This window comes from Mycteria americana, chromosome Z, assembly GCF_035582795.1.
Source record: "Mycteria americana isolate JAX WOST 10 ecotype Jacksonville Zoo and Gardens chromosome Z, USCA_MyAme_1.0, whole genome shotgun sequence".
NCBI classification, from domain to species: Eukaryota; Metazoa; Chordata; class Aves; order Ciconiiformes; family Ciconiidae; genus Mycteria; species Mycteria americana.
The window spans coordinates 52,865,000-52,890,705 of record NC_134396.1 but is presented as its reverse complement, the minus strand read 5'-3'; the positions used below and the strand labels follow the sequence as shown (position 1 = coordinate 52,890,705).

At 36.0% G+C, this 25,706-nt stretch overlaps 2 protein-coding genes across 4 annotated transcripts in view; both read left to right on the top strand.

The window, feature by feature from the left end:
* The first annotated feature begins 3,132 nt into the window (after nucleotides 1–3,132).
* Nucleotides 3,133–14,267, top strand: NUDT12 (nudix hydrolase 12). Of its 2 annotated transcripts, XM_075527295.1 has the most exons (7): nucleotides 3,517–3,524; nucleotides 4,203–4,416; nucleotides 7,104–7,699; nucleotides 8,621–8,788; nucleotides 10,608–10,721; nucleotides 12,281–12,480; nucleotides 13,815–14,267. In XM_075527295.1, the coding sequence occupies exons 2-7, from the start codon at nucleotides 4,211–4,213 to the stop codon at nucleotides 13,923–13,925; spliced, it is 1,395 nt and encodes a 464-aa protein (XP_075383410.1). In that variant the 5' UTR covers nucleotides 3,517–3,524; nucleotides 4,203–4,210; the 3' UTR covers nucleotides 13,926–14,267. The 2 variants fall into 2 exon arrangements, with proteins under 2 accessions (XP_075383411.1, XP_075383410.1); XM_075527296.1 differs by lacking the exons at nucleotides 3,517–3,524; nucleotides 8,621–8,788 and adding an exon at nucleotides 3,133–3,270.
* Nucleotides 14,268–15,711: 1,444 nt separating this feature from the next.
* Nucleotides 15,712–25,706, top strand: part of LOC142421996 (uncharacterized) — a 51,839-nt gene continuing 41,844 nt past the window's right edge. For both annotated transcript variants that reach the window (XM_075527294.1, XM_075527293.1), the window contains exons 1-2: nucleotides 15,712–15,810; nucleotides 17,594–17,814. The gene's annotated coding sequence lies outside the window, so the exon portion shown is untranslated. The remainder of the gene's footprint in view (nucleotides 15,811–17,593; nucleotides 17,815–25,706) is intronic.

The following is a 25,706-nucleotide window of genomic DNA, read 5'->3' as shown; positions in this document are numbered from 1 at the left end:
TTTAGCTTAACCTGCATGTCCCAGTTGGAGTAACTGCAATCAGCTTTTCAAGATTTTACTGTAGCAGTATCACTATTGTATTTTGACCTCTCAAATACTACTTTTTTTTTTAACATATGAGAAAGTATTTGGGGAAGAACGACAAAAACCCCAAGCTATACAGCTTTTAGTATAACAATTAATTTGAACTCATTACATAAATTATATTTTCTAAAGAATGCGAACTTTGCTCTATTTCAAGGAGATTTTTCTTCCAAAATAAAATACAAAAGAAGTGTAAAAAAATAAGCATTAGTCACTTTGTACTGCACTTCTGGAACAGGTACAGAACTCCGGGAAAAATAAGAACAAGAACTCTTCTGTCCAAATAGTTTATAATCCAAGAAGAAAATCATGCTTCACATTTTGCAGATTGAGAAAGCCTTCAATAATACTAAAGCTGACACAATCCCTTTACATTTGGAAAAAAAGGAGGGAAAAAAATAATAGAAACTTTGAAGAAAGTTCCCAAGGACAATTCCTTCAAAGTGACTCTTCCTTCAGTAAGGCAGAGACAGAAGTTTCTGTAGGATCCAACATATACATGACTCATATGGTCAAAACTTCTTGAAGACAAATTAGGGGAGCAGGAAAAAGGGGAAGCAGGAGCATTCTGATAGCAATAATACCCTAAGAGCACAAACAAGATTTCACATGCCTCACAGACACAATACAAAGTCTACATACATTTTGTTCAGGAGTTTAAAGGAAAGAATATTCCATTTATCTAGCTGATACTGAAGTCAGTGTCATGCTAAAAGAGATAACCTGACACCCATATACACGTAGAAAAACTCTAAGGCAGAAAAATGAAAGTTCTAGCAATACTAAAAAGTACCACTGTTTTAACATTTAAAAACAAATTTATTACAAGAAAAAAGCCTAATAAAGTAATTAAATACTAGAGTATGAAACAGTTTAGTCAGGTGCTCATCTGAAACTCCATTTCACACTGAACACGCCATAGATGATAAAAGGTACTGCCACAAGCCTCCCCAAACCATACTTGGATCTTATAGTCTATAGCGTATGTTTCACCATGTAGCAGGATACAGTAACTTGCTGATCAGTGCTACAATACCAGATTTTTTGTGTATATATAGATTATACATAAGTAACTTACATATGTAACTTACAAGTAACTTACATTATCTTGAATATGAATGTTAAAGAGATAGCATGTACTTTGCCTCATAAAAGCATCAAGTGATACACTTCTTTCTGAATCCCAAAACATCCATCTATCCAGCTTAGTCTCCCTCCTAGTATGCTGTCTAGGATTTAGAATGCTTTCTTTTTTCTTGAGTTTTATACACAAGGAAAACAAGTTTCAAAGCTGTTAACAGGGTACCATGAGTTAATCAAGTTAAGAACACAAATGCTGCATTAGCCCAGCTAAGAAATCAGGGAATTCATTGCACAGATCAGGATGTAAGGCTGAGTTGTCATAACTTCATAAATGGCAGATTTAAGACTTTACTAAGAAGATAAGTACAATTGTGCCTTTGTCTATTACAATAATAAAGCTATTTTCTTCTTCAGCCATTAATCATCATAGGAAGAAAAAAATTACTTTGGGCATTAGCTGTTGAAGGGCTAGTGGCACCCACTCACCAGGTGGAAACAATTGCTCACAGGTACCTGACCCACACCACAGAGGATACAGCTAGTTTCCAGCTGAGAGAATAAAATTAAAATCACATCCCTTACCTTTTTCACTTGTTCCCATCTGGAAGAATGTATCAATTCTTCATGCAGATTCACTGGTTTGCATCTGCATTGTTTCTAAGGGGAGTTTTATCTCACATGGCTGACCTTCTGCTGAAGAAGCTTTAATAAAAGTACAGAACTTAAAAACACCAACCATGGATTTTAAAGCTTGCTTATCAAGGAGTTATAAAGACCACACAATACATGCATAAACTTTGTACTATCCATTATGGTCAACAAATTACTTACTATGATATATGAAAGCTAACTTTTAACGGTGACTATCTAAAAAAAATGTAGAACTGCACATGCTACAAAAAACTTAATAAAATCACATATAAAAATAGTAAGTTATGACTTATTATTACAAGTTTTAAAAATTAAGGCTAGGTTAAGTTTTTCTATCCATGACTACATGAGATACAGCAATTAGATGTGCCATTACCGGGACTGACAGGACCCAGTCACAATTTCTCTCATTCTCTTCACTCAATACCAGAAATATATGGCACTATGGTAATATATGGATTTGGGAATATATTCTGTTTCTTAAAGCACCAGGAACAAAAGCTGTCCCGTTCTTCTGGTTTTGAAGATATGTGGTGTTGAAGAAACTTGAAGATGTGAATCCTCCTAACTCAAAAATTCCAAAGGCAAGTAAAAAGAAACCCCAGTATATTTATATTTTCAAGTAACAAGGATTTTAAAAGAACAGTTTTCTTATTCTCTGAAACTTCAAGGTAGACATCAGGACTTTACACTACCTGATGCTGGACTAAGGTCTGCCACTTAGTAGCAATTTTTGTAAACCAAGCACAAGCTTAAGTACTCACCAGAGGCAAATGCATTGGAACAACAGTTCCAACTTCATTTCTCTAGGACTGGTATAGCCTCCATTCCCCCAAACTTTTCTTAGGCTAACAGCACACACTTTTATTGAAACTATCTTCTGGCTTGTATAATCATTCCAACTTCCCCGCTAACTATTCTCCTCTGCCATGGCATCTCATTTGCTCCACTTTTCTCACAAGTCCTTGCACATGCTATTGCTACGTGGTTTTGTCTTCCCCAAGCAAAGATAAAAAACAGTTTGATACCTTTTTGTAACCATAAAGTTTCCTGCCTGATTTGCTCTTTAACCTGTCCAGCAAGTTGGCCCAATTGGCAGCAGCACTCGCGTAATGGGTGGCGATTTCTATCAGCGGTAGCTTGCCACTCCTCCCTCGCCGCGGCCCTGCCCGCCCCCGCTGCCCCCTCGCCCCCGGGAAGCGGGCGGCAGTGAAGGCCGACAGCCACTGCAAGGACCGGGGGCTGTCGCACTCCGCACAGCCACGCACCGGGGTGGGCCTTCCGGCCGGCTGCAGCTCACTGCATACCCCGGATACCACTCCCTTCTCACTCCCCTGCCCGTCACCGTGGCGGCCGCGCGGCGGGGCCGCCCCAGGACGCGCCCCGCGCCGTAGCGGAAGAGCGTACGGAGCCCGACTCCGCGCCGAGGCTGCGCCGCCGCAGCCACTCACGGTAACGGGGCCCCCTGCGGGTGCCGGGATCAGCATCACCGGCCAAGCGCGCGGCTCATGCGCGATCCCGCCCCTGCCCTAAGGCGCCCCCATGGCTGCTGCCCCCGCACACCCTACACACTCCACACCTGCCCCCACTACCGCGCCTCGGCGGGAGACGGGAGACGGCTGCCAGCCCTCGCCCTCGTACCGGGCGCAGAGAGGCGGAGGCGGGGCGGCCAGCTTGCGCCTGCGCAGCAGCTGCGGGGCCAAGCAGTCAGGCGGCCGGGGAGGTCTTACAAGGTCGTCCTTGTTTCGGGGCTGGTGGAGGAAATGTACGTTTGCGTGTGCCTTTGAGAAGTGGTCGTGGAGCGGGCAGCACCTCACTACGGAATATAAGCTTGGCGTGGGTCCCAGCAGCGGTCCCAGCAGCGGTCCCAGCGGCCCTGCCCCGACGCGGAGGGGTGGGCGGCCCCCGGAGGCGTAGCAGAAGTTAGTAAAGTAATCTGTCACTGCTTGCAGGAGTCCCTCGGCCTGCCAGAGGACTTGCCCTCTTGCGATTATTTTTCATTGTTTCCAAAGCATCTGAGACTCATTTCTTGGAGTGGAGTTTTGTACTGTTCTGTCTTGTGTGTGTGTTTGGTCGGGAAACCAGAATATGTTTTCACATTCAAATAAGCTTGAATTTCATAGCAAAATCTTACTCTCCTTAAGCCTCTTTAAAACTGGTCTTGATCATTAGCATAAAATTTCACTGTATTTGGAGATGTGTGGGACTAAGATTTGGTTGGGAATAACACTGTCATACTAATTACAGGAATTTGACTGTTGTGTCCATACTTTTGGTGATAATGTTGGTTATCTGTATAGCATTAAACTTAATTCTTTTACTTAAATCCTTGTACTAATGGTGGATATGTTTTGAGGCATTTTTGCTTTCTTTTTTTAACTTAGTTGACACAATGACAGGCTTTGAAAAGAACCTCCATCAGGACATGATTTCTCAGCTGCATAATTTTGCTGCTGTTGGAGATGCAGCCAGCCTGAAAGTGTTGCTCAGACATTCTCCGTCACTTATCAATGCAGCTGCAGATAACGGCTGGACAGCCCTGATGTATGGTGCCAGAAATGGACACCTTGAGGTTGTGCAGATTCTTCTTGAAGAAGGGTAAGCTGTTTAGTAGATCCCAATGAAGAGCTCTAACCTGAACCCCTTTCTGCCCGTTTCAACTTGATCTCAGAAAAGTAAATTTACCTGGCAGATAGTAGAAGAATTTTCAGGGTTAAAACTCAGGAAAATATACCCTGTGTCTGTTTATAACAGGATTCTGCTATTGCATCATGCTTTCCATATTTGCTAAGAAACTCTAAGTTGAGCATCTCTAAAATTATTCCGTTGATGTTCAAGGATATATTGTCACTCCTCCCAGAGACCAACAGAATAGAACAAAGTTTGTATCCCATTCCAACCACTATACTCAGTATAAATTTGGTATATTTGATTGTTCCACTTAGACTTTTTCCTTTAAACTTTATTTGTAATCCACTTGTTACAGTGTAGATACTGGCTGTTAAGTAGGACGTGACAGACACACATTTACCAAAGTTACTGATCGACGAATTTCCATTTGTCTCTTGTTTTTTGGACAGTTCACTTCCTCCTTTCTCCTTGAGCTGTCATGTTGTTTTCTTCAGTCAGTATGACACCAAGCATGTTCATTGCTCGTCAAAAACTTGCTGTCGTATTTGTTGTCTATCTTCAAGTCCACTGTTGTACTTCTGGTTTTTCAAGACACTCAGAAAAGCAAAGAATGCTTCAAAGTTCTCCTTGAGACCCCAAAGAAGGTTCTTCTGAAGCCTGAATAAAGTCAGGATCCAAATATTTCAAATGGAAAACATTTCAAAATGAAGGGTGAGAGTCAGGTATTGCGGTTCAACTGACTTTTACATTAATCAAGCCCAGTCTATTCCTTTCTGCACCCCTAATTACAGAACCAAGCAAGTTTAGTTCGTTCTGTGGTTATGAGTAATGTCAAGCACAGCATTCCGCAGCCTCCAATGATCATCCCACCCTTTTTTTTTTTTTCAGTCCTACCGGGATGCTGTGCCCTCTGCTGAGGCTCAGCATGGAGCGTCAGATGAACCGCTGTTTTGTACTGTAATCAGTATATTCCAGCAAGTAGAGGAGTATCTCAGTGCCAGATTTTGTGGTTTTAAATCATCTGTGTATTGAGGAGTCTTCTTAGATTTTGGGGAATTTACCAGTTTGGTAAATAGGATAATAGTTTTTTGAGTTGTGCTTACTGTAAAAAAAGAGTGAATATCCACTTGTAAACGTCCTTTTCAGGGCTGTTCTCTTAGGCAATTGAATGTAGTTCCTGAGGTGATGCTGTGTCCTCATTGGTCTCATTTTAGTTACGCTTCATCATCATAATCATTTGGACAAATACAATTGCTGGATATATGAACATGAATGTCTATGAAGGTAATGTTAAATAATATTACATAACGTTCCAGAAGCTAACCCTGGAAAGCTAGTCATTTTTTTTTTTTATATTCATCCATGTTTGAGAAAAGCTACAGGAAATATTTGTAGACTGGAAAAAAAATCTTAGTGATCTAAAGAGTTCAGGCCACTGTTGTGGACACTGCCTGATCACAGTCTACACATACCTGAGCAGATAGAAGATGGAAGACAAAATCAGAACAAAATTCAGTGACTGAGAGATAGGAAATGAAGTAGGAGATTAGGCAAGATTTTGCCTAAAGGAGACTTAATCTTTAAAGATAAATGAGCAACAGTAGTTTCTTCTGCACCAAAAACTTGTAAATTAAGTTTTGAATGCTTTTCTAAAATATACTCAAGCTCCCTCAAAAACTGTTAAGGTTAATATAAAATCTCAAGTCAAAACAGTCTTACCTGCAGTACAGTTACCACAGGTACCAGTAACTGTACCGCATAAGACTGTTAGCACAGGTACCAAGTACAGGTACCACAGGTATCAGCATCATGAGTATACTGGCGTCTTCTGGTTTTAAAAAGTGATGAGTGGGGGGCCTTTAAAAAGAGATGGCCCCACATCTACTGTATTATTTGTAGTTTACAGTGAAATTTCTGTTTCACTTATCCACTTGAATTAAAATTGACAAGAAATGAAAGTGCATTATTTTTGACCGCACAATCAATCCCAATCTATTTCAGGTATTTTTCTTTTTTTTGTTACTATTTAAATATATATCATGAGACAGTGTTTCCTCATCTGTGTCATTTTGCAGACATTTTGGTAACAGAGATCCCTACAGGGACCAGCACTGCAGTTGTAAGGGTGCTACTTCTCTCACTAAGCAGAGGCTGTATTCTTGATTCTTATTTAATCATAAACATTTTCTTGTAAATATTTTGATGCTGCTTTCAGTAGCTTCTAGAAAGTAATGCTAGTTAAACTGTCTTTTTTTTTTTATTACGGGTTATTCAGAAGACACCTGTAGCCTGGCTTTCAAAGTTCTATCTGTAAATGATATTGAGCTTTTTTTTTTTTCCATGATGCATTGTGTGGAATTTTAATTAATTCATTGTTGTTGTAGTACTGCATGAACCTTGGTAGGTGATATCTGGAGTGGATCAACAAAAATGGGGGATCTGGCCTTAGCAAAAGAAAATGAAGTATGATTACTTTTCATTACCACAATGCTAAGTATTTAGGCTAAAGAGTTCCCCAGTATAGACAGAGTGTCTGAAAGTTTTTGCACCTTAATAGTATCAGATGTATATGCTGTAAGTAAGAGTAATACAGCATCAGGACTCTTCCTAAGTATATTTACCCTGGTAACCACTGTTCTTTTCTGCTTCTCTAGGTGTGACAGGTCCATCATTAATAAATCAAGACAGACAGCTCTGGACATTGCTACATTTTGGGGGTACAAGCACATAGCTAATTTGTTGGCTAATGTGAAGGGTGGGCAGAGGTCTAATTTTCTGTCAAATGAAGTGAAAGAATATGAAAATTATTTTGGCTTGACACTTCTGAGCAGAAGGAGTGATAAAAGAACAGATTCCAAGTGGCTAAGCAAAAAACAAAGCCATCCAACTACGGTATACATCCTCTTCTCAAATCTAAGTCCTTTGGTTACTTTGGGTGGGGGAATAGAGGGTGGCCAGCAGCCAGAAGTAAAGCTTTGCAGGCTGTGCCACGAGGATGTGGAGCAGTGCATGAACCAAACTGAAGAAGGCACCTTAATTTTTCTTGGAGTTGAACTTCAGTTCCACATGAACCTGCTGGCTGCTTGCAACAGAAGAGTTTTGCAAGAAGATGAAGAGGATGGTTTAGTTGCTTGGTTTGCTCTTAGTGTAGATTCTGCTTCTGCTGAGAAATTTAAACAGAAGCATGCAGACTGTTATTTTCTTCACCCACCAATGCCAGCATTACTGCAGCTACCTGAAAAAGAAGCTGGTAAGTTGCATAAAATGCAGCAGTTATCAAATGGGTAAACAGAAAGATACGCTTTGGGATTCACTGAGGTGTAATGCAAGGACAAACCACCGCAAAGGAATCAAGTATTTTCAGTGGCTTTGGGAATATTTTAATTTTAAAAGCCTGTCAGTGGTTTTGTGAAGAATTTTGTATGTAAGAACATGTGCGGTTGCAAAGTGCTGACATCTGCAATGGCAAGTATTAGACTGTAAAATCTATTGATCATCATGGTTTTATAAATGGTGCTATTTAAATATTAATGCATGCACATTAATGTTCTAAAATGAAGGGAAAAATCTGTCATTACTGAGTTTTCATTACAAGAAATGAAACTAAGTCCTTAATAAGAGTGTGTTGGATACTCATCTGAGAAGGAAACAGTGTGAGTGAGTGTTGGCAAGTCAGGATCTTGAAGTGCATGAATGTCATTTTGGACATGTTATTGACGACTGCTGTTGTAACAATTTTGCTTTTACAGAAGGATAAAGGGCAAGCTTGACTTGCACCTGCAGTTTAAAGGGAACAATGCATTATTATGCGAATACCTGTAGTAGCCCTAAAATGGTCATCTGGAAGAGGTGTGATATATAATTCTGGCTTTTTGCCCGGGCAAAGTAACTTTTCTGAGAAACAGGGTATATTGATCTGGATGAATTTGTTTCTGAATGCATAAATTGGTCTGTAGCTACATAGTACCGTGTTCTATTGCATGTGCTGTGCTACAGAGAAAAAGATCTGAATAACTCATATTGCTCAGCTTCTCTTGTAGTAGATTACAATTCAAGCCATAGTCTTACTTTTATTTTTATGTTAAACTTTAGTACTTTCTTTTTCTATACTATTAAAAGCTTACATTAATTAGTATTTGATTTTGTGTATTTTCAATGTATTCTTTTAAAGGAGTAGTAGCCCAGGCTAGATCTGTTCTAGCATGGCACAACCACTACCGATTCTGCCCAACATGTGGGAGTGCAACCAAGATTGAAGAAGGGGGTTACAAGAAAAGTTGCTTAAAAGAACATTGTCCCAGTCTCCAAGGTGTTCACAACACATCATATCCAAGAGTTGGTGAGAATATTGTAGGATAAACTTGGTCAAAAGCAGCTTGTTTGTACTATAATATACATGTAAATCAATGTCTTTTTAGTTATTTCAGTTGCTTGCTTCTTACATACTTGTCTCTCCTCAGAGTATATGTGTCTCAGCTCTATTTAGGATTAAGTAGTTCAGGCTTCTCTTTCTTGCAGTAATCTGTGGCAAAGAATTGCCGTGACAATACCAACCTTTGTTACAATGGAGTGATATCAATTAGAAGTTCCAACAACAGAAATGAGAGATTAACAATATAAAGTGTCACATTTTACTTTTTTTTTCTCACATGTTGTTTTCTCACCTTGTGCAAGCCCTCTGAGCTTGAAATAGCTCTATATCAAATTTGGCCCTGTATCAAATTTCTGATACAGTGCTCATTTTCCTGTAGTGCCACTTTGACTGTATTAGCCGTCTTCACTGGCTTTCGCTGTTCATTGTCAGTTGCAAACTGCTAGGCCTATTTCTACTCAGAATATAAGCTTGTATAGAGAGTCTTCTATAGCTGCTTTTGTTCATGTGTTGCAAAGTAAGTGTACTATGTTATTGATGGGGAAACAAGGAAGGGAAAAACACTTACCCTTTTTTCCCTGTATCATTGGGTGACCTTTCCTTCCCCTACCCTGTCCTTTCTTCTGCACTTGTAGTTCTGGACATTGTATATGTGTTGTATTTCTGAATTTCATGTTGTCTTCCATGCTCTAGATACATCTTTGTAGTAATAAAAGCAATTCTGCCATATTCTTCTGTCTTATGGACTATAGTGAAGCTTGCTAAAATACTAGTGGCTGTTTCTTTACAGTCTCTAGCACAACAAACTTAGAGAAGGAATGGGATTGTATAGGAAAGACTGATGAACCAGCATTTTCTACTGATGCCTTTCTCTGAAGAAAGTTTACAGGCAGCAACACTGCGTATTCTACACTGTGCCATGTGGCAGATATCTTTGAGCAGGAGAACCGCCTTTGAAATTACTGTTTATAGTGATTGCTGAATCAAGGCTTTTCATACAGAGAAAACACTGGTGTTTTGGACAAAAAAAACCATGAAAAACAATAGCAAGAGAAAAAATAAATAAAGGCAGAAGTAGATAGAAAAAATTGAAAAAAACCCATTGAGATATGTAGGAGCTAGATAACAATAAAAAAGGGAAAAAGATCATAGATGAACAATGTGCAGAAAGGCATGACAGAAAGAATGATACCAATAGGAGAAATTATTAAGCAAGAAAGAAAAAGATACATAAAATGACCAGAAGTGAGAAAGTAGATAAAAGTGCAATATCAGATGAGAGATTGATAGCAAACAGTCAACAAAGTCAAAAGTGGAAAGTTTAGTCAGTGTTTACATTGTAACTAGAGTATCCGGCTCTTCTTTGGTATTTCAGTCAAAAGTACATTCTTCAGACCTGTGTGTGTAGAGAAGGTGATAGTAAATTGTTTTTGCTGCAGAAATTATTGCTATCTGCTGGATGCATAGCTACGTTAGTATTGCTGGTACTCTTTACAGATTGTGTGCTTTGGTTGCAGATAATTTATGTCCTGCGTTTCAAACCTTGGCTGGTAAACTGCTTCTACTAAGCATGTATGTTGCAAAACAAAATAAACATATCTTGCAGGGAAAAAAGTCAAAGTCAAATAAAATAACAACTTGCTCTAGGCATCTACACAATTCTGATTTCAATGAGTTAAAGGTATCTTATTTGTATTTACATGCATTGGTATCGAATAGGCAGAAATTTATTCCTGCTTTTAAGTCCCTCAAATGTTGAAATATATTCCTTTCATGTCCCTTACAGATCCTGTTGTGATAATGCAAGTCATCCACCCAGATGGGAACCACTGCCTTTTAGGTAGGCAGAAGAAGTTTCCCCCAGGAATGTTTACCTGTATTGCTGGATTTGTAGAACCTGGTGAGTAATTTCATTTTCCCTTACCAAATGGTTTTTCTCATGTATCAGTATTGTACATTGCAAATAATATAGAAATACATTCGGTGTTCTGTCAAGTAAATGTTTTTGCTTCATGTTAGAGAAGTTGTTATAATAAATATGCCTGTTCTATACTTTCCAGCAGCTGATTTATAAAAAAAGCAAAAAGCAACTTGAGTAAATGTAATTTAAAAACAGCTTCCTCATCAGGTACTCTTAAATCACATATTTAAGTGAAAAAAACATTTAAAAACACATATAAGGTCCTTTCTTTGGTGATATTTAGCAAGGGATTTTGGCATAGCAAAAATAAGAGTTAAAGCATAACTTAAAGTTAACATACAGTTAAGCATATGCTTACCCATTGATTATATGGAAGATAAACAGAAATTTTATATAATTTCAAAAGAAAAGTAAAGAGATACTTTGCTAGCTGTGTTCAGCAATAATAGTTGGAATTAGTTACAATTATTAGTAGCTGCAGAACAATTTGTAAAACATTCTTATATTGGGAATACATCTTAATCAGCAGTGAAATTACAGTCTATAACTATTTTCAGTAACTGTGTGCAGGTGAAATATGGTGACAGCATGAGTAAGTTTATTCGGGTATCATTTGAAAAAAGTCAAGAAGTCTTTCTTCACTCCTTCCTTTCTTCTGCCAGCCTTATTACTTTCTGATACTGAATTCAATAAACTCAAATTTAAGAGTAGCTGATCTTATCATCAGCTTCTAATCAGCTGAACAAAGCTGAACTAAAACTTCTATCTCTGATGCATGGACTGTCTGCTTTAATGAACTTGTAATCAGTGGTTACAACACAGTACATGCAGGCATATGTAAGCCTATGACCATCAACACTCCACATATACATCTAGCAGTTTTCCATGAAAGTAAAGCTTTCCATTGCAATTTAAGTTTGGAGAATTGTCTGCGTGTGTTAAGACAATGAAGAATGAGTCAGGCAAAGTGAGTAATACAATGCAGAAATGTGTGCAAGTCTTCTTAATTCTCTCTTTTCTTACTATTGTCATTTTAAATATTGATTTTCAAGTTGTATTACATGCTGTACAGCATACTATCTGTACTAGTATGTAGGACAGCTGTACTATTACATGCTGTACTACATACTAGTACAATCATACTAAGAATCTAAAAATTAACACAATGCTATTTGTAAATGAACAGATTAGCATTTCAAAAGTAATTAAAGAAACAATGTATTTCCTACCCAATTTTTGACATTTTAGTTGTGGTAATAATAGTTTGCATGTATGATAAATTATCAATTCAGGAAATAAACACTATGATGGAGAAATCATACTTTATCTTCAAAGTTCCATTTTGCTTTGGTGGCTAGTTTTTCCTTATTAGACTTCTGTATCTTGTAGTTAAGGTCTGTGCCCTGATCTGTGAACTAGATATCTATAGATAATTGCTTGGGGCAGTTTCAAATCTTTTGAGTCAGTTCAAAGCACAGGATATAATCGTTGCTTGGAGTATTTTCATCAGCTGCTTGTTCTTTGCACTTTTTGATTAGGCGAAACAATAGAAGATGCTGTTCGAAGAGAAGTAGAAGAGGAGGCTGGAGTCAAAGTTGGCCACGTTCAGTATGTCTCTTGTCAGCCATGGCCAATGCCTTCCTCCCTAATGATTGGCTGCTTAGCTGTTGCAGTGTCTACAGAAATTAAAGTTGACAAGAATGAAATAGAGGATGCCCGCTGGTTCACTAGAGAACAAGTAAAGTTCAATTTAATTTCCTTCTTGTATTGATTAGTCTGTGACTGTATTGGTTCTGGCATACAATAGATAACTTGTTTTTTTCAGCAAGTTGAATGAGCATGTATACTCTCCATTTTATCATACTACAATTGCATTGTATTGTAATTGTAGATTATACACAACCAGAGAAAGGCAGATATTCACAGTAATCTCTGAGTCACTTGCAATCCCATTTTATGACACTTTTGCCTGTTAGCTCTTCACCTTTTCCATTTGAGAGATAGCTCTTCACCTCTTCCATTTGAGAGATATCCAAGTTATTGTTACTTTAACCCACTTCCTTAGCAAGCCTGTGCTTTTCATTTTGGCAGAAGTGGTATTCAGTAGCATTCGCCATCTGAGTTTTTCCAAACAAGCATGCTACCAGATGTGCTGGGAGGGGGGAGGTTTAGGTAAAAACGCTGGGAATTCATTAGTTTGAACATCTTTTTCCATGCAGAACTATTTTAATACTCTGGTATTGAATGCAGTCTACTGTGCATTAATAGGAAATTCTACACCTAGATTTCCTGAGTATTTAAAATATAGTCAAATAAAAGAGAGGAAATAAAGACTTTCACAGAAAGAGAGATTTAAGTTAATGAGTGGAAAAAGGAGAGATTGCTTACACAACATAGTCTTCACAGGTTTTTCCACAGGCTGCTTATGAGCTAGACTTTTAATAACACTGTACTTCTGCCTAGCACTTGCAAGTCAACTCTGTAAGTCAATTTGAAGGCAAAGTTAGTCACCTACAATCTCAGTGTATTCCTGACAACACTGGGAGCATTATTTTAAACGAATATCAGTTCTAAATACAGCTAGTCATGCAAATTGGTCTAGAGTTGGAAATAAATGTACTTAAGAAATGTAGTAAACTAAAAGTGTACTCCCATGTTGCTTGCAACTGCTTCAGAAAACCAACAAAACAGTTTTCCTTCTACACTACATGAGGGGAAAAAAAAAAAAAAGAATAATTTTTATAGAACAGTGTAGAGCACCATCTGGTGGTCCTTACCGTAAAGAGGCTTCACAAAAGCCTTAAATATTGTATTAAGAGTCAACCTCCACATTTGTATTAGAAAGGAAGTATCATTTGGGGCACATTTGAGCTCAAAAATGTCAGAATTTACACAGAATCCTGTGTGTTTTTTTCTCTGCATCTTAGAGAATCTGGTAGTGGCTCTTTAATAGCTATAGTAATGATAGACTGATGGATCATCATAGTAAGATAGTTCCTTCATTAATATAATGTTAGATTCCATATAGTTTATAATATTATCTTATAAAGAAAAAATCTGTCTTTATTGCAGGTCGTGGAAATTCTCATTAAAGGAAATCAGCGTTCTTTCTTTCTACCACCAAGTCAAGCTATTGCGCACCAGTTGATAAAACATTGGATTGGAATGAATGCTAATCTTTAATTCAAATAATTGATTTCTTTAAGTTAAATTACTTCTTCTAGTGAATGCTAAATTAGGAATAAATTAGAAACAATTGTTTATCTAGTAAATGTGCAACCACTTGAATTTTTGAGCAGTTCCTTTGGTTCCTGAACTAAACTATGCAAACCTTTGTAGGTTTTTTCAGATCTGAGTTAGAACTGAACAACAACCCAGTGATTATCCCAAGCAAGCAAGCAACAAATAGGTGAAATTAGTACCTTGTTTTGCACGAGCTGCTTTTTTGTTTTAGAATCAAATTATTATGCCTTTTGCTATTCTGCTCTTAATGTTTGATTTGGTCTTTCCTGTCCCCGACTGGAAGGAGTCACAGCATTACAAAGAGGCCTGACCTTTCCTGCTGTTTGAACGCTGTATTTACATCCTCTTATTTTGTCTTAATTGTTTCTTTCTCATTTTTTCCTAACTCCATTCTTTAAATTCTGCCTGGCACAAAAATCAACATTCAGTGCTGAAAGTCTTATTAACAGTGGTTATTTTTAAGCTAATAGCATACTTAAATGGTGAATATGTAGTACCTTGTATCTTTTACATTAATAACCCTCTAAGCAGAGTATTCACTCCTCCAGTCTGATTTGGCCTGCACTTACCCAACTGTATGTCAGCCTGAATTTAAAGGTATAACACAATACTCTGTTTATGAAAAAGGTATTGGAGAACCATCCCAAAAAGCCTAAATATTAGATATTTTTATAACATGGTAATGTACTTACTGATCCTACGCAGTGAGTTATTTCATTCTCTGATAATTAGGAATGGAACTGTAAAGTAATGGAGGAGAAAAGTAGATTGACTAAACAAGACATAATATCTCAAAATATGTACAAATTTCTTCTATGGAAATGGAGACACTAAGATTGTTACTGCTATTAAGAATTTTACAGTTGAAATAAATATATTAACCCCAGCTGTAAGACTGAGAAAGCAATATATGAATTAAAATATTTACTTACATCTATTTAATGCTACAGTTCAGATTTGTGCCTTAATTTATTGTATTATTGAAAAGAATGTTAACTTAATATTCTTTCAAAATGGAAGGTTATAGAAGTATACTGTTTCTATTATTAATGTCATCATGTAATGGTTCAGTAGTCTGTGATTACGCAGTCATTGCAGTGATATAAAAAGAAATGCAAATGACCAGAAGGAAATACGATGATAATCATAAATATTAACTTACTATCATAAGGTGATTTGTTTATTCAGAGTAATTTGAATATTGTTAAAATCAATCAATTATGTCAGATTTGTTTCAAAATTCTCTGCAAACTAGAATCAGTAAAAAAGTTTTACAGATCCTAATAGTTCTTTTTTTTTTCCCATCCAGTGTCATACTATGCTCAGCAGCTTTTTTTTTTTTTTTAAGGCAGTGCATATCAAACTTTAAAGCAAGAAGCATTTCTGACAGACTTGGAACAGTTGACAAATCATTACATTGCTTCATTCTTTCCCTTGTTTCAGCTATACCTACAAATGAAGAAAATCAGGTTATCTGTTGAGCCATCTGGAAATGAGAAGGAAGCAAGACACTGCTTCCTTTAAAAATTGCTTTCGCAGAGAAGGAGGAAGTATGAAAAGTTGTCATGGAGTATAGCTACCAGCAGGACCGCATGTTCTCAGTGGAATTAATCTTTAAAAAAAATCGTGGTACAGAAGGAAGCCTAGTTGCAGGTTGTTCATACAAGTAAAGGAGAACATTAGGACAGTATGCGAATGGTGGTGGAAGCTAAGCAATGAAAGGAATTTTTAACTAGTTGTGTGATGATCACACATTAAGAAAGATGAACAAGGAGGGAATGAGGAGCGGATGGAAGAGAGATGATTAAGCAAAGAGCAAATATAGGTAGTGTAAAGATAAATAATTTATCACATTGAGGTAACTAAAAATACATGTATAAGACCCATCCTAATATTAGTTTTTCATGGAGAAAATTATGGTGGGTTGCTATAGAGATGGCTTTGTAACTGTGAAACTCAGAAGAAAGTATCCATAACCAATACTGATATTAAGAATCAGACTATTTTTTTCATTGAAAATCTGTATAAACAATATATATCTGTCATTACAATGCTAATAAATAATTTGAAAAATTTCATTTTACTGCATGAAAAAACAGAAGAAGGATAGCTTGAAAAACAAAACACCAATAATTTCTGAGTTGGAGAGTAATATTTTAATGATCTTTCAGTTCTAATAACTTCTGGTCTTGCAACAATTTGTAATATATATACATTTTCAAAAGCTAAACCAACAGTCCTTTTTAAGCTTTCTTTTCTTTTTCCCCTCCCCAACAGATGAAGCATTCACAGTGAAGATGATAAACAGCCCTTGTTTAAGAAAACTGATTTGATAATTTTAATCTCTTATATAAAGTGAAACTTCTCCTGGCTTTTTATTGCTTAATTTGACCTGTTTGTAGTTGTAGGATTGAGTTTTAGTTTGATAATACCTATGCATAGAAATTTTCTGAAGGATAGTTATTGTTTGCAGATTATGTATGAAATACCTAATTGAAGAGCCATATGCTGTAGGTTTTTAGCAACTAGAGCAATTCAGAAAAGTGCCAAATTAAATTTAGCAACAATTAAACAGAAAGTGTATGATTCTGACTGGAATATGATCAGGGCAACACTTCCATAAGATTTTAATTGTATGCATTATCCAAAAGACTGAACCTTTGCAAGCAGGCTATTTCTTGCCACTAAGTTAATGCAGTACATTAAGAAAATGGTATTCCTTACAACCCCACTAAAAACAGAGGGGTTTTTTTCGTGCTGTGTAATAATGATCTCTCACTCTCTTCTCCCTTGCTTCTACAATGGTACCAGAGGAAAAAAGACTACTCGTTACATGTAGATGTACAAGGCAGAAAATTCTGGACATGCCTTTTCTCCCAGTTTGCCTGTACACTAATGAGAATTAACTTCTATTCAGTTTATAATTTGTAAATATTCTGTATTTTACCTGGTTTTGAAATTATAATAATTCACAAATTATAGAAATAGTAATTTCATAAAGTGGAAAAAATATATGAGGTGTTGAAACACAAAACAAAATTGATACTACTAGCCAAGCTTTAAGCTCATGTGATGTAATGACATCTCATGAAAGTACAATACTGATTGTGAGATTTTTACAAAGTTTGCATTGGTGCCTATAAGCATACTTCTTTTTATCTTATTTTTCATATTGGATATATGTAAACACATGAAAAATAAAATCATTCCAGTGTTGGTACTATAGCATGAACATTATATTTTGTGTTTTGTGTAGCAATATAGCCAAGTTGGTAAATTATTATGTTGAATTCTACAAGATAATGTGAAGGAAAAAGGGGTGGATGTCAACGGGCTGATTAAAGATAGACCAGTCATGATGCTTCATGGAATTAAATATACTAATCAGATTCTGAGCTTAGGAGACAGAAATAGAAAAAGAAGTGGAGCAAGACTGTGAACAACATTGCTCCCTCTGTTATCTTTAATTTTGATTAGGTAATCTGATTGATTAAGACTTTTCAGACGAACCTGACATTTTGTAAAGCCCCGGTAAGTTCACTTGTTATTTTTCTTATCTGCTTTAGCGTGTTAAGAGTTAAATAACTAGTAGTCCTTTTTTGTTTCAGTGATTGGAAGGATATTTGTATCCAGCATATTATTGTTGACTGGGGTTGACAGTACAGAAGTGGATAAGTCCAAAGGAAAAAAAAATTGAACTTGTTATCCTATTAAGCCTTAGCAAGACAGCCAGCCCATCCTTCATGAGCTTAGAAAAGCAAACTATTCACAGAGAGTCCATAATAGCAAGGAACTATCTGAGGAAAATTAATATTGGCTTATAGTAACAGTAAGTATAAACTTTTTTTCTTTTTAAAATGATAACCTGTCAGGTAGTATTCTGTAGATACTAATTGTTGTAACTCATTATAGCTTTTATAAAATACAGGATTTCTGCATGTTTTTTACACAGTTTAAAGAATTTCAATTATAGTTTAGTATATAGTTTTCTGAATAGATAAGAATGATAGCTTCCTAAATGGAAGGGATTTTTCCGGTAGATTTTTGATTGTGAGTAGGTAATGTTTTCCTAAATGATAGGGATTTCTAAGATAGATTTTTGATTCCTAAGACTGTATCTGTCATCTTATTTTAGCATATAGGGACTTAAATTGTAGTAGTATATAATTTTAGAAGTGAAAGCCTACCTGCATGAACTTCAGTTTGTTTTTCATATTGTCTTTCTGCAACTAATATTTCAGATGTGGAATGTGAGGAATGCTCTGATAAGACTACAAGATTATTAATCAAGAAGGAGTATTACATATTGTTGAGTAGAGAAGCTTACAAACTCAGTTTGTAGCACTTAAATAAGCCTGGATAGTAGGTTTTTTCTCCTACCATTTCATCATCCTGCATACTAAACTACCTTTGGTAAAGTACTTTCTTATTTCACTTTAAGGAGAGAAACATTCTAATACTGGAGCTCTCCCAGTTCAGTGAAGAAATGTAGACATTTTCTCAACACACCTGCTAAAACTAAAAAAGAGCCCATGAAATATTAAACATCCCATTTTTTGTCATTCTAAACCCAAATTACTCCTAATTGATGCAGTATAAATTGCTCTTCTGGAGAAAGTGACCCTGGAAACTGCATAGTCAGAAAATATGGTGTCTAAGTTTCCCCATTTTAGATGCCAGAAATCAAATCCTAGAAGCTAGGATAGGGTTTTTTTGCCCTTATTGCATTCTATGAGAAATGGAAGATTTTTCTTACTTAATTGTAATTTATATTTTGTAGTCACAGACATTCTCAAAATAAAAAGCTACCTCATTTTCAAAGAAAATTGTTATAGTGTGCAACTATTGCACAGGGGGTTTTTGGTGAGCTGAATTTCAAGTGTAATCAAAGATTTTGGATTTACATTATTTCTGTTATGAAGGATAAACAATTCTGAAGCTCAAAAAAGAATAATTCAGCTTGACAAAGAATTATAGTACTTCATTGACAGTAAAATCTTTGACTAGAGAAATTATATTTCATTATTGGAAATGGTCATGTGTTACATATAGTGAGATTTCTATTAATTTAATGACCAATTGCCACATCACATCTGAAGGGTATTTCACTTACCTGCTGTCATGTTTGATGCTGAAAAAGCATGAATTACATGCCAAAACAGAAACAAAAGTGACTAAAATGCAAGATAGCACACCAAATATCAGAATGACAAACTCACTGACAAGAAAAGGGCTAATCCAGCTAACATTCAAATTAGCAGTTTTTCCTTTGGTCTCTGTAACAGGAATAGCAGAGGTCCAACAATGGAAACGGAAACGACAATTCATGGTATTATTTTTTTAATATATTTTCAGAACTTTTGCTGAAGACAAAATGATTTAATCCAGTATAACAGATGTAATGGACAATAAAGTATGTCTTCCATGCCAGTTTTTAAGAATACTTTTCTACATACATGATAATAAATACATTAATATCCATTGCATTAAACTGACACCACTGAAAAAATCTCATCAGTAAGCTGAAATATTAATGATATAGTACTTGTGTTAAAATCATCATGTGATCTCTGTATGGACCATTTACATCACGGAGGCTACCTACTGGTTCTCCATTTTGTTGCAGTGGAAAACAGTGCATATCTTTAAATGAGGGTAGAAATGAACAATGTTGATGGAGAAATGAAACACCTCCAAAACATGAAATAAATGCTTATCCTTATTAATGCATTATTTCTTGTGGCAAAAGCTCAAAATAATTAATCAGAAAGCAAGATTAGCTTAGTTAGTAAGGAGAAGCTTTATAAAAAATGAGTTTTATATATGGTTTTGCAGAATTTAAGAACTGAAAGCTGGACCTATGACTTGTCTTCTCCCTAAAAAGGCAGAAATGCTTGTGCATATACAGCTGAACTATTTTTTACTATAAATTTACTGCCACTTGCATTTTCAGTTCTCAGTTAAAATAATCTTGAAAACATTTGACTGACTGCTACTTTATTAGCCTTTTTTAAAACTAAAGTGAAGAGCATCCTGTCTGCAGGGAGGTATCTTTAACACAATGGCCAGAATAGTATACCCACTGTTCGTTAAAAAAGATTGGTCAAAACCTATTTAACACTTTGTCTTGTGTCACTTGTTGCTTATAGAAGACTCCAAAATAATGCAAAATCTAATTACATGGGGTTCAGATTTCCCAAATATGCTCATTTATGGCATAAGTGATGTTCTTAGTTGCTTAGACAGTAACCTTCCTTGAGAATCAGAAGTGCAGAAATATTATTGACTGGTGTTTGCTATCTTTTCATGATCTGAAAAAGCAAGATGCTGATTCGGTGTGCTCATTAAAAGTTCCACAGCACATGTCATGAAATAAAATGGTTGATCACTGGGTCCTAGTACAATACCTGTTGCAGATTAATTTCACTTACCCATGCTTTTCTAAGCGTTTCATTTGGATGTGCTGTTCTCATAGCTAACTGAATACTGCCACATAACTACTGAGTTCCATTTGAATGCTTGAGAATCTGAGCATTGATTCTCAATGCTCAATCTCAATGCTTGAGAACTGAGTTCCATTTGAAGCTGATTCTTTGCAGCCTTATAATTCATGTTTTAATTAATTTTGTAAAATGCTTTAGGGTCTGTTACAGCCCCTGTAAATGGCTGCCTGCTTCCTTTGTTCTAGACATTTTGCAAAGACATTTTTAAAGACCAGTCTTTTCTGGAAAATATATAGATGAAACCATAAACAAATGAAAATAAGATACATACCAGCTGAGGCAGCAATTAAGAAACCCTACTAAGACAGGCATTTTTGATAACACATTGCTTTTCTTGCATGTGTTTGGCATGAAATATATTCTTTGGTAACAGTACTGCAGAAATGGGTGCTCAGAAATTATTCAAATAAGGTGAGAGTGGGAGCTTGATAAAGAGATTTAGAGCATCTTTGTAGAAAAAAGACAAAACCGGAAGGTACTTGAATAAGACATACTTGAATGAGGTAAATGAGAGCTAAATCAGTTATGAGCCCTTTTTGCCTACTCTCTGTATGGAACTACTAGGCTCTCATACACAACTCATTCTAATGACATTGTCTCTGTTAAGAGTACATGATCTGTGGGCCATCTGCCTCAATGCATAAAAGCTAACACAGGTAATATGCCACGAAACACAATCAGTAAGGAGACTAAAAGGAAGGATTCACAAGGAAAAAAAATCAAACTTTATGAATAATTTTAGAGGAGGAGAGGAACTAAACAGTGAGAGACTGGACCAAACATAGTTGGCAAGTTGAGGAGCAAAGTCAAAGCAAAGATTAGTATAGAATAGAAGAATATTGAGGAAATACAATAAGAGACACAGTGGAAGTCAACGAGAACAAAAGTCAGTGTGGTTTAGGTTATCTAGGGCAATGGAGACAAAAAGTAGGATTCTGTGTCCAGAGGGAGGAAATTAATCAGAAAGGTTTGATGCAGTTGAAATGCAGAAGGAAAGAGCAGTAGAAGGTTCTTGTTTCAGAAAGGCTTGTTTGAATATTCTGCGTTATCATTCTTCTACACTTTGTGAATGGTATAGGATTCCATGGGGAAGTATTCAGTGAGCTGCTACTGAATATATTTATAGCCATGACACTACAACATAAGATACTGAAATTATAGGAAAGAGACTTAACATTTAAAAGGGCAATTAATATTATCCTGAAAGAACATTAAATATTTTTCAAATGTATTGTGTCACTACACCATTTGGATTCAACATTATTAAATATTTTCTCCATATTTTCCTTTGTTTAGTTTGTCTTTTCTGCCAGTGTCTCATCATTACTGTATAGGTTCACTGAACATGCTTGTTTAGAAAACTTAAGAACACATGTTCTCACATAAAATCTCCATTATATACATTTATAAAAGTCAAGTAAAAGAACTCCTGTATTTTCAATTTTACTTCCAACCAGCATTTTTTAAGGCAACTTTTCCTGCCTAACAATATGATCTCAGAGGTATATGTTAGAAAAGTATTTTGTTGCCTTTATTATTACAAAGCTTGTCATCACTTGCATTATCCTGAAAGAAATAGTATTATGGATGTTATTCATGTTATTCAGTGAAAATGAACACATTCTAAATAGAGCTTTAACTATTGTTATGGTGGAGAGTGATCTTTGCAGTCCTGATGCATACAACTAATCCTTACTCAGGTTAATGGGTCTACTCGTGTGGCTAGGATTGAAGGTGATGAGATTCCTAATTCTGTTAGCACATCTCAGCTGTAGGACCAACAAAGCAAGAACAAAGACAATGCAAGGAAAACATGCATAGAAAAGATGAGTGAAAAGCAAAGAACTGGTGCCTCTTCTGATGTGGTAAACCTTAGAGGAGAAAGCATAAATTAACATATGGAAATGTAGTAGAGACAACAAAACTATTTGCATCATAAAGGTTCATTCCAATGTTTACTTGAAAATTACTTTAAGATATCAACAATTTAACATACTTCATTGTACGATTAAAATCAATAATGTATAAACATGAAAACTAACATCTGAGATAGTAGTCTTAACCACAAATGAACAGTGCAATCATTCTAAATTATAATTTTGATCTACTTACTACCAATTACAGAAATAACAAAAAAAAAAACCCAAACCAAAATGGCTTAGTCATCCTGCTCACCTAGGTCTTGCATCTCATCTTTGACCACATAGCAAAATCTGTAATTGTACCACCATGAGCAACGTTGACCTGTGGCTGTCTCTGCTGATGATTTCACTGCTGCATGCTCAGATTATTAAGTTTTAGAAGGTACTAGATCATTTCCCACAATCCTGGCACACAGAGAACCAACACTATCTACCTTCAGTACTTTCAGATTGTCCCATGCCACTAAATGCTATTTGAATAGTAGAACTAGTGACCATCTCAGACCTAGAATTTATTCTGCAAAATTGTATGATGTTTTGCCATGACAAAACCTGGCAAAAAACATAGATTGAAAAACAACTATGAGGAGAAAATTAAATGAATATGTTTTTTGTTTGAATTGATCCACAATGCTTTCTATCTCCTTAATATTCCAGCATTCTTCTTGCAGTGTTTACTGTTTTCTTTTTGGTATTGTTCAATGTTCTTTTCACTTTTCTGCTCCTCCGTCCATCTTGAACTATGCTAACCTTATGCCCAAAGCCATCATAATTCAAATCCACTACTAACTGATTATAGCCATGCTTATTATTCTTCCCTAAAAAAAAGGCCTTAAACACTTTATGGAGTAAATATATTCCTGGCCTGTAAGGTGCATTGGGATTTTCTTTGAAGTAAAGGGTAATCTGTAGTGCATGCAGCTCTACAATTAACCATCAAAGGCAAAGAGATACTAGAGTAAAACAGGCAGCCGTTCTTGAGCTGCAAATAATTTTTAACAGCATTTTAGCAATGAAGCTTAGCATTCACATTTCCAATATTAAGATTAACCATTTCATTACTGACCATAGGATAGGGAAAAGAAACATGAAAGTGGAATTCCTTGGGAAAGGCAAACCATGAAGGTCAAGAAGGGGACAGGGAAGGGAAAAGGGAAGGAGAAGGAGAAGGGGAAGGAACTGAGTGTGTAGCATCTTCCTTAGGTTGAATTGAGAGAATTCCTAGAAGTAAAAATATTTTCACAATTACAACTTAATGAAATACAGCTTTAACATCAAGTATCACAATCAGATTATGGAGCTCTGTTGGACTGTTGCTCTTATTGTCATAAATATATGCACCAATCTGCAGATCTTACATAAGACACCTCTAAATATGAGTTTGATACTCTTAGCATACTTGCATATGTAAGTCATTAAGAGAATATTGATTTTTATCTGGAACTGATAGGCACTGCCTCATACCAAAACTACAGATAAATATCAGTCCCAGCTTTTGCCTCTGTGTCAGTGAAAGCCTTGTATTTGGCTTTAAGATCATTCTTCCCACTGAGAACAGAGCTCAGCTGGCAGGTTTGGCTGTCTGTCAAGCTTTGACTAAAGACACCTGGAAAAAACAGAGAGTTATAGTTTCATCCTGAAAATTGACAATGTAAACATTCCAAAGCGTCTGCTGTGAATTAAATACAAAACTTTCTCGGTATCCCTAAAGTGCCTTCCAAAAAGACAGGAGAGAATGCTGCATTTTTGCAGGCAACTAATGGATGTGTTAGTGCACTGGCATATTCAGTCATTTAGCCTCACACAAAATTAAAAACTTTTCAGAAGCAGAAGTCAATGACTGTGTCTCAAAAGAAGAATTTCTTCCCAGTTGTTTGGCTAGCTATGTATCACTCCATACAGTGACGTGTAACATGAGTGTTATAATGTCAATGCAATGATTTAAAAAGCTTTATCTTAATCCTCATTTTTACAACAAAATGCATACATCCCATTACACCAGGTAAGTTTGCAGCCTGAAAAATTCACTCATGCTCTTTCCACAATGATATGTTTGATGTACTGATGAACGATCATTTAAAGGTGATTATGACTAATAACACTTGCAGTCAGTTGTGTTATTACCACCAACATAACTACTGATTTTCAAGACTATCCCAATGATGTATTAGCAGTTCAAATACTTCTAATTTCAAACAATGTGAATTATCTATTCCAAGGTCATTTAAAATACAATAGGAAATCTTTGGATTAAATAACCAGAAGCAAATCCTAACACATGGACTTATTTTGGAAAGGACTATTTTCATTATATTTCAATAATGTGAAAAAAAAAAATTAAAAAAAAAAGTTGTAAGTTTTGGTCAATTTTCCAAGGAAACATCAATCCCAGAAAACATTACCAATTCTAATTAGTTAAATAGCCTGTACATAGTAACTCTGCTGCATGGGATACAGACATCTTCCATCACTACCATGCTTTCAATCAACACTCAGCCCCACTGCACGATAGGAATGATAGATGACTTCTGGATTTTAGTTATTCTGCTCAGTTCAATATAAATTTAAGGTCTCGCTTCAGTGATCAGCTGCAAGAAAATGACTGACTAACTAAACATGGATGGAAAGCTGAGCTTGTAGTTGAGGGTTTAGCGATTCTTCATTTGTCTCAAATTATTAAAGGACACAAATAGTAGCATCCATAATGTTTCCCTTGGGTTGAGCCTTCTTTGATACCATGTTTCTTAAGTCCTGTTAAATTCAGACAGTGATATTTCCCACAGGCCTGTGGAGGAACACAAATAAACTTTTTAATTTTTATTTTCTTGATTTTGTGAAAGAAATAATATTTAAAAATTAATTATTACAGGTTTTCCACCACCATTGAATTATGAGTTGAGTATGTCTTCAGTACTAAGCCAGCATTAACTGTTAATCTTACATTTCACAAGTTTGCCTATGAGATGAAAAAATCTGAGTCTAAGACAACTTTCTTCTTCCCACAAACAAATGCAAGGGACAGCCCAAACTGTGAGATATACGTTGGTCTTCTTGGTTTGCTCTGCTTGCAGCTCAGTTATGCATTTAGTCCTAGCTTAGCCCTTTTATTCTCTTATATTAAATCTGAATTTTTCTCAAGAGAAACAACAATTATTAAGAATATCATTATGTATATAAATAAGACTGAATTTAAAACGAATGCTTAAAACAAAATATTAATCTCTAAAAATAAGAATCAAATAAAATCATAGGGTGGAAAAGGTCAGCCACAGCTCAAATCTCCCACAAAGAGTATT